At 47.4% G+C, this 7,862-nt stretch overlaps 1 protein-coding gene across 1 annotated transcript in view; it reads left to right on the top strand.

The window, feature by feature from the left end:
* The window catches only part of CSMD2 (CUB and Sushi multiple domains 2), a 258,061-nt gene that overhangs the window by 100,052 nt on the left and 150,147 nt on the right, over positions 1 to 7,862 (top strand). Inside the window, exon 6 of the mRNA XM_033519645.1 lies at positions 4,803 to 4,915. Coding sequence (XP_033375536.1) covers positions 4,803 to 4,915 — 113 coding nt within the window. The remainder of the gene's footprint in view (positions 1 to 4,802; positions 4,916 to 7,862) is intronic.

Genomic DNA, 7,862 nt, shown 5'->3' with positions numbered 1-7,862 from the left:
AACATTCCAGTGGGGAATTCCAGCCTTGAAACATTCCAGTGAAGGAAGGAACTGGGAAGGCTGGAGGGGGCACATCCTGCCAAGGGAAATGTCTGACTAGTCCCAGAAGTTCACTTGCTTTGTTTGTAGGGTGTTTTTTTACAGAATTGCCTATAATCAGAGGATTTCCATGTGGCAGGCTGCTGCTTCCCAAGGTGTGGGGTGATGTGGGATCTCTCCCTGCACTTGCTGAGGCACTTGCAGGCTCTGGAGCGCAGTTGAGATGCAGGAGTGCACCCGCCGTGCCTCCAGCATTAAAGGAGGAACAATAACTGGGTCTAATTATTCATTTTCCTTGCAAAAGTCCATTGTGAGGAGATGTCTCCTGCGACCGAGAAATGAGGTCTAGAGGTGCTTAAGTATATTTTGTTTAAGAGAGCAGACAAGCTCGAATAAGATGTTCAGAATTAATGGTACAGCTCTCCTGATAATTTCAGGAGAGGTTTGGATGAAAAGTTAAAAATACAGGTGAAGTGAATAATAACACACAGGGAGATAAAGAGCTGCTGAGAGTGTCCCTGAGTTGCAGTGAGAGGGAATTGAATCAGAATTGGCAGGGTATCCATGGAATAAAGGATGGGAGGGAAAAGGAGGCTCTGGCAGAGCTGGGGACGGAGCTCAGAGTGAAATTTGGGCTGGCTTTAGTTTTGTGCAACAATTCTGGTTAAACTTGGCATCCACAGCACTGAATCCAGTTGTGGATTGTGGAATTCCAGAATGGTTTGGGTTGGGAAGGACCTTCAGTCCCATCCAGTGCCACCCCATCCATGGGCAGGGATACATTCCATTATCCCACCTGCTCCAAGCCCTGCCCTGCCTGTCCTGGGGAACTTCCATGGATGATCCAGATGTGTTCTTCTCCTTGGATTTCATATTGACCACCAGCCTTGATTCCTCCACCCCTGGAAATGCTGCTGGGATCTGCCCCTGACTCCTCCATCCCTGGAAATGCTGCTGGAATCTCTAACATCAGCCAGGCTGGATCCTGGCTCCTCATCCTCCTCCTCCTCCTCCTCCTCCCAGCCACTCCTGTAGGTCTCACTTTGGGTTACAGCCAGGGCAGGAAAAGGTGGATCTGAGCTCCAGGAAGATGAAATTTCAGGGAGATTAACACAGAATTTGTGCTGGATGCTCCAGGAGGAGCCAGGATCCAGCCTGGCTGATGTTAGAGATTATCAGCAGAGATCCAGGGGGGTGTCAGAACAGAGATGAAATGAACAGAGAGGTGAAATTAAATCAATAAAAGCAAAAAGGGGAAAAAAAAAAAAAAAGGATAAAACATCCCCAGGGATGTCCTTTGCTTTTATTTGAAGCTGGTGTTTGACTGCACTCCCATTCTGGGCAGCACCAGGGCACCTTCAAATTCATATTTAAATCTATCATCTCCGTGTATTTCACTTGAAATAACAGGATTTCAGGTGGAATTCCTGCCTTTTAGTCATGACCTTTGACTCTTGCAGCATCCACATGAGGAGTTCTCATTGTATTTGGGTCCATTTAAGGAGAACTAATGGCCAAATTGAGGATAATCAAATTTCAGGGTGCTCAAAATCCATGTGCAAACATCTCCTCCTGCTCCTCCAGTGCTTCTGCCTCACTTTGTGATACTTCATTGATTTTTTTCTTCCCTTCCTTTTCTTCCTCTCTGCGTGGAAACAAATTAAAGCAGGAATTGGGATTGTAAATAGATAATGGGACGTGAATGCAGAGTAATCAGTGCCAGCCATGTACAGCCATACTAATTGTGCCAGGGGAGGGAATGGGATAAATATTTAATGCCTGGATTCGGTGGGAAGTGAGAGAGCAAGGAAAGAAATAAAGAGTTGAGAATTCCTCACTTCAGTGCTTTTTCTCAAAAAGGAGTTTTGATGGCATTAACCCTTCCCTGTTATGAATAAAGGAATTGTGTTTAATGTGGAGGCTTTGGTGGCACTCAAGGGAAAAACATCCCAGGTTAAAAACGCTGCTGGGAAGGATTTGGGATAAAATCAATTGTTTGAAATGAAGTTTTTTCCCCTCAGGCTGAACAGAGCTCAGCCTGGCTTGGGGGCAGCGTGGTGACAGCAAAGGAAAATACAAAGTAAGACAAAGATCTGCATGCCCTGTCCCCAAACCCCTGCTAGGAAATTTGGCATGATTCCCTGGTTTTCTGCTTCTCCTCCCAGCTGAGCATCCTTGCCGTTCTCTCTGAGATCCATCCCCAGCAGCCAGGACATTTGCATGGTGAAGCCTTGTAGCTGGATTTAAATATTCCATTATCAATGAACTATTAATGTGCCTAATGATCAATTGAAACCTGTGGGAGCCTCCAGCTGAAAAGCCGGTGGGAGCTGCAGGTGGGCACGGAGTTTTCCATGGAATGCTGAGCTCCAGCCATGGTGTTTCTTACCCAGAACATTTTCACCCCTTTTTCCACCAAATCTGGGGCTGGGCAGGGCCTCTTAGGGGATGGAAACATTCAGCCTGCAATTCTGCTGGATTTCAGGTGAGAAAGGGGAGAGGAAAGGGAGTTCTGGAGGGAGCAGAATCATGGGGGAGAGTCTGTCAGGGTGTGCCTGGCAATGAGGAGCTGATGGGGATTTCTTGGCTGATTCTGTCTTTTCCAAAAGCTGTCAATGTCTTGAGCAAGTGACACGTGGAGCTGAGGAAAATTTCCATGCAGGAAAGTCAGGGAAAGGTTTTCCTTCTCCCTAAATCTTCTGTGGTGCAGAACACAGGGGCTGTCATGTATTTTTTTGTCCCTTTTCCTGGTTTTGCCTTCAGGAATTTCTCCTGCTGTTGCAAAGGCAGGAGGAAGTGCCATCTATTAGAGTTTTCCAGATGATATTCCAAGTGTTCATTCACTGGGCTGGTGGAATTTTAACAGTTCAAGTATTTGGGATCCTTGGAAGTTTGTGGTGGGATGGGAAAACCACCACAGTCTGGAGAGTCAATCCTGGGGGGGCTCAGCCTGGAGAAAAGGAGGCTCAGGACAGGCTGGGTTTGAGGCTCCTGGAGATCTTTTCCAACCTTAATGATTCCATGAGCCTGTGGAGATGAAGTTTCCATGTCAGTGGATTCCCAGTCCTCAGGCTACTCAATCCACCCTTCAAGGATGTGCTGATCAAAAACAAAAGTAGGGATGGGGACAGGAGAAGCTGAGCCTCATTCAGGCAGCTTTGGTTCATTGTTGTCTATTTTTTGTCTCAGGCAATTGAATTACAGATGAGAAAGCGAAATTTGGCTCTGCATAGCTAAAGATTAATTCTTTAGAATTAATTATTATGAATTATATTATTATTGATATATTAATTATAATTAGTAGTTATTTTGCTGCTGCTGCAGAATGAACAATGAATTAGCCCTTGGGGCTGGGAGTATTAAGTTTAAGGCTGTTGTCATAACAACCAGCCAGGGGAACTTCCTCAGGATGGGTTTGAGGCATCCCATATTCCATCTCAGCCCCAAATCTGTTTGTTAGAACTCAGTTGTTTGAGAAAGTTTCCAGTTCAGTTGGTTTAGCTGCCTTTGAGTTCCCCAAGGATGGCAAAAAGCCAGAGAGGATCCATTTCTGCACCACCTCATCCTCCTGAAAGGGCTGGGCTGTGGAGAAGTGATGGGGAACAGCCTTTAAAGGCCAGCTTTGGAAGCCTCAGAGTGCTGCAGGATCCAGGCACGGGATAATCCAGGTTTTGGATTGTACTGTAGGTGGCAGAGATGCTTTAGTTATGCACTAATTACCCTGCAAGCTCATTAACGGGCAGGGAGCACAGGGCAGCCCCTCTGCCATTAATTAATGCTGCCAGTCCCAGCCTGGCTCCCTCTTGGAGGAGCTGGGGTCACCTCTGCATGGGCTGGGTGACTGAAGGACTCTTCAGATGCTCCATGGGCTGTCAGATCTGCTGCTAAAAAATGTTTAATAATCAAATCTCAATTACCCTCCAGATGGAACAGATTCCCAGGATCCTTTTGCCTTCATTAAAAAAAAAAGCAGGAGGTGTTGGAATGTCACAAATGAGTGTTGAAATGCCAAAAATGGGTGTTGGAATGGCAATAAAAGGTGTTAGAATATCAATAATGGGTGTTGAAATTGCAGTAATTGTTAAATAAGTGATGATTGGGGATTAAAATAATTAACTTTCATTAACAGGAACAGGGTTCCATGAGAGCTTTAGTGTCCCCACCACGGTGAATGTCACCACTGTGGGCCTCAGTCCAAGTGCTGTGACTTGGGAGAAATGTTGGTCCAGTCTAAATCTTGGCTTGGGGCAAAACTCAGTGAGGGAGTTTTAGCTGGAGTTAAATGACTCCAGAAACAACATCATATTTGAAAAGGAAATAAAATTGTAAACAGATATGAAGGGCTGCTGCTGGGCTCTGGAGCTGCCCACCTCGGTTGCTGGCTGGAATCTTCCTCAGCTTGGGATTGGTCATAAATAAAATAAAAAATAAAGAGGTTCTTGCCATCCTTTCCCTTCCTGAGTTCAAATAAACGGTGTTCTTTTGTAGTGGGGTTAACCAGACATGAAGAGAGGAACCGAGTAAGCCTGGGAATGTTCTTTGCCTTAGGAAAAAGGAATGGAAACCTCTGTAATTACAAACACAGAGCTCTCCGATGGGAATCGCAGCTGGAAACACCCCTGGAGTGGGGAGGGTGCTGTCCTTGGGTGTGTGGTACCTGCAGAGGAGTTCCCACGTTCCTGGGGGAGGAGGATGGCCTGGAGAGCCGTGTTTGGGGTGTGCTCCCAGATCCTGATGTGGCTGTGCTGCTTGGTCTCTTGCAGGTTCACTGGGATGAATTTGCCCGCCCCTGTGATCAGCAGCAAAAATTGGCTGCGGCTCCACTTCACCTCTGACGGCAACCACAGGCAGAAGGGCTTCAGTGCCCAGTACCAAGGTAAAGAGAGAAACAAATGAATGCCCTTGTCTGGCCTCACCCATCCCAGCTTTCCCAGGAATCCACAGCTGCCTCCCTGCATGATCCTGCTGCTGTTCATTTTCTACCTGAAACCCCCCTGAGTGTGGATTCCATGGAAAAACCCAGGTTTGGGAGGGACCTTAAAACCCATCAGTGCCATGGGCAGAGACACCTTCCCCTGTGCCAGGCTGCTCCAAACCCCTCCATCCTGCCTTGGGCACTGCCAGGGATCCAGGGCAGCCCCAGCTGCTCTGGGAAGTGAATCTCAGCCCCTTCCCACCCCCTCTGGGGAGAATTCAGGGTAAAAAAATTCCAGGATTGGGGTGTTCAGGTGCTGTTGAGGGACAGGAAATCCTTTGGCAGTGAGGATGCTGCTCCGAGGCTGTGGCAGCTCCTGCTGGGACCAGAGTGGGACCAGAATCGATTGAGTGGATTCCTTGGAAGTGCTCCCACCGTTCCCTGGGATGGCTTTGAAGGAGGTTGTGGCTGCAGCTGGCTCTGGAGGCAGGATCCAGGAGGGAGGAGGTGAAGCAGGGAAGGAGCAGGAATGGCTTTGATTGCCCTCCCAAGGCTGGGCTCAGGGGAGCTCAGCAGGTTTCCTCTCAAGAGGACTTTGCTGGGAAAAAGCTCTGGAGAGGAGTTGAGAGAAAGGGAGATGATTTTCCTTGGATAAATCCACAAAGCTGCCCCATTTGGATGTTCCCAGGTTGTTCTTAGCAGTGCTGTCATGGCCTCAACACATGAACCACATGGATATTTAACTTTTCTGCTTTCCTTGAGCCTGTAAATGACTTTAAATTGCAAGGAAAAAAACCACTTTTGTTGTTGGTGTGCAGCAAAATGCCCGCAAGAAGCAGCTTCCCTTTTCCCTGGCTGTCAGGATTGCTGCTTTCTCCAAAGCACCTGTCTGAGTCAGGCTTTCTCCCTCCATGGAAAAGTCAGGATGAATGTTCTAATTCCCCCTGATTAGCGGAGTGTCAGGGGGTTCTCGTGTGCAGCGGGTGAGTGGCGTTGGCAGAGGGAAGGAACTGGGGATTGAGTCTTCAAAAATGAGCAGAACTCCCCGTTCCTGAGCTGCAGTTGAGGCAGCACCTCAGCCCAGACACCAGAGGGGACCTGCCCTCGTTTTTCCTGATGGTTTTTCTGGATTTTGGCAGTTTCTTTCTGCCTTTCAATGCTTAAAAAATTTTAAAAAAAGAAAGCAAAACAAGCAGCCAAGCAGTGAAAATTCCCAGGGATGAAGGGAAGGTGTCTGCAGGCAGTGGGATCTGTAGGACAGGAGATGCTGATACTTTAAAAACCTCCCTGTAACCCTTTCCACAACCTGGCCTGGACATAAATATTTCACTGGAGATAAATCTCTACAAAACTGTAGGCTGTTTAATTCCACAGGAAGCACAGCAGCTGAAATGCATTTTTCATCAGGAGAGCTGAATCAGGATGGGCCAGGAGAAGGAAGGGAGGCTTTAGGGTGGCTCTAATTTGCTGTCTGTTTTCCAAAGACGTGTCTGGACATCATTTATGAAGCCCCCATGTCCCTTGGGGCGGGGTCTGGCTTTGCTGATAATCTATAAGAAAACAATTTCCCTTCCAGCTTGTTTAAATTGATCCCGAGTTTTGCAGAATACCTTCACTGTCTGTTCCCTCTCCACTCTCCCTAATCCGTGCCCTCATTTGGAAATCACTTTAGGAATGTAAAAGCAAGGTTAGATGCAATCAGACTGCGGAGGGGTTTTTTTATTGTTGTTGAATACAGCAAATTTGTTTCATTCCCTTCCTGGGAAAGTTAAATATTTCTCCCTTCCCTTTTCCCTTTCATTAAAGTGAATCTTGATTTTTCAAATGCTTTCCCCCCCATTCCCCATGTAAGGAAATCAAAGGGATTGGGAGAAATCTGTGCATAGGATTATTTTTTTAAAAAAAAAAAAATCCCTCCCCATCCTGCCTCCTCAAAAAGGTGGAAGAAAATAATATTAGAAGTGTTTTAATCAGGGGAGGTGGCAGCACCTCAGGTGTCCCCTGTCCCCCTGTCAGAGGGAATTGGAGAGATAGGAATGCTGCCCTGGCTGCTGCTGCCCCTCTCTGCACATATTTTATGGCAGAACTTGGCTCCCTAATTGCTCTGGAGCTGATTGTTACCAACACATAATTACAGCTTTTATCGATCTCCCCTCCCTGGTTGCTTCCCTTCCCTGCGGGAGGAAGATAAATGGGATGAGCTCCAGCCCCGGCACAGGACAGATCCCAGCAGAGCTGCCCCTGTCAGGGAAGGGCTGGAGAAGCCTCTGTTGCACATGAAACACATAAATGGCTTTGTGAGGGTGTCAGAGATCTTGGAATGGTTTGGGTTGGCAGGCTTTAAATCCCATCCAGTTCCACCCCTTCCATGGGCAGAGATCTCCCACTACCCCAGGGTGCTCCCAGCCCCACCCATGGCTTTGATCTACAGATCTACCCACGGGTAGGCTTCAGTTTGGACAGTTTTTCCCTTCTTCACTCTGGATCTCCCACTCCTCATCTTCGATCTTCCATTTCTCATCCTGGATCTTCCACTCTTTATTGTGGATCCTCCACTCCTCATGCTGGATCTCTCACTCTTCATCTTGGATCTTCCCCTTCTCATTTTCAATCTTCCCTTTTTCATCTTGGAGCTTCCCTTCCTTATCTTGGATCTTCCATTTCTCATCTTGGATCTTCTGTTCTTTATCATGGATCCTCCACTCTTCAGCCTGGATCTCCCACTCCTCATGCTGGATCTCCCACTGCTCATCCTGAATCTTCCCGTCCTCATTTTTGATCTTCCCCTTTTCATCTTGGATCTTCCATTTCTCATCTTGGATCTTCCATTTCTCACCTTGGATCTCCCACTGCTTATCTTGGATCTTCCCCTCCTCATCCTGGATCTCCCACTCCTCATCCTGGATCT

Source organism: Parus major, chromosome 23 (genome assembly GCF_001522545.3).
Source record: "Parus major isolate Abel chromosome 23, Parus_major1.1, whole genome shotgun sequence".
NCBI classification, from domain to species: domain Eukaryota; kingdom Metazoa; phylum Chordata; class Aves; order Passeriformes; family Paridae; genus Parus; species Parus major.
Note: the sequence above shows the minus strand (reverse complement) of the source record. Positions and strands in the feature narration are given on the sequence as shown.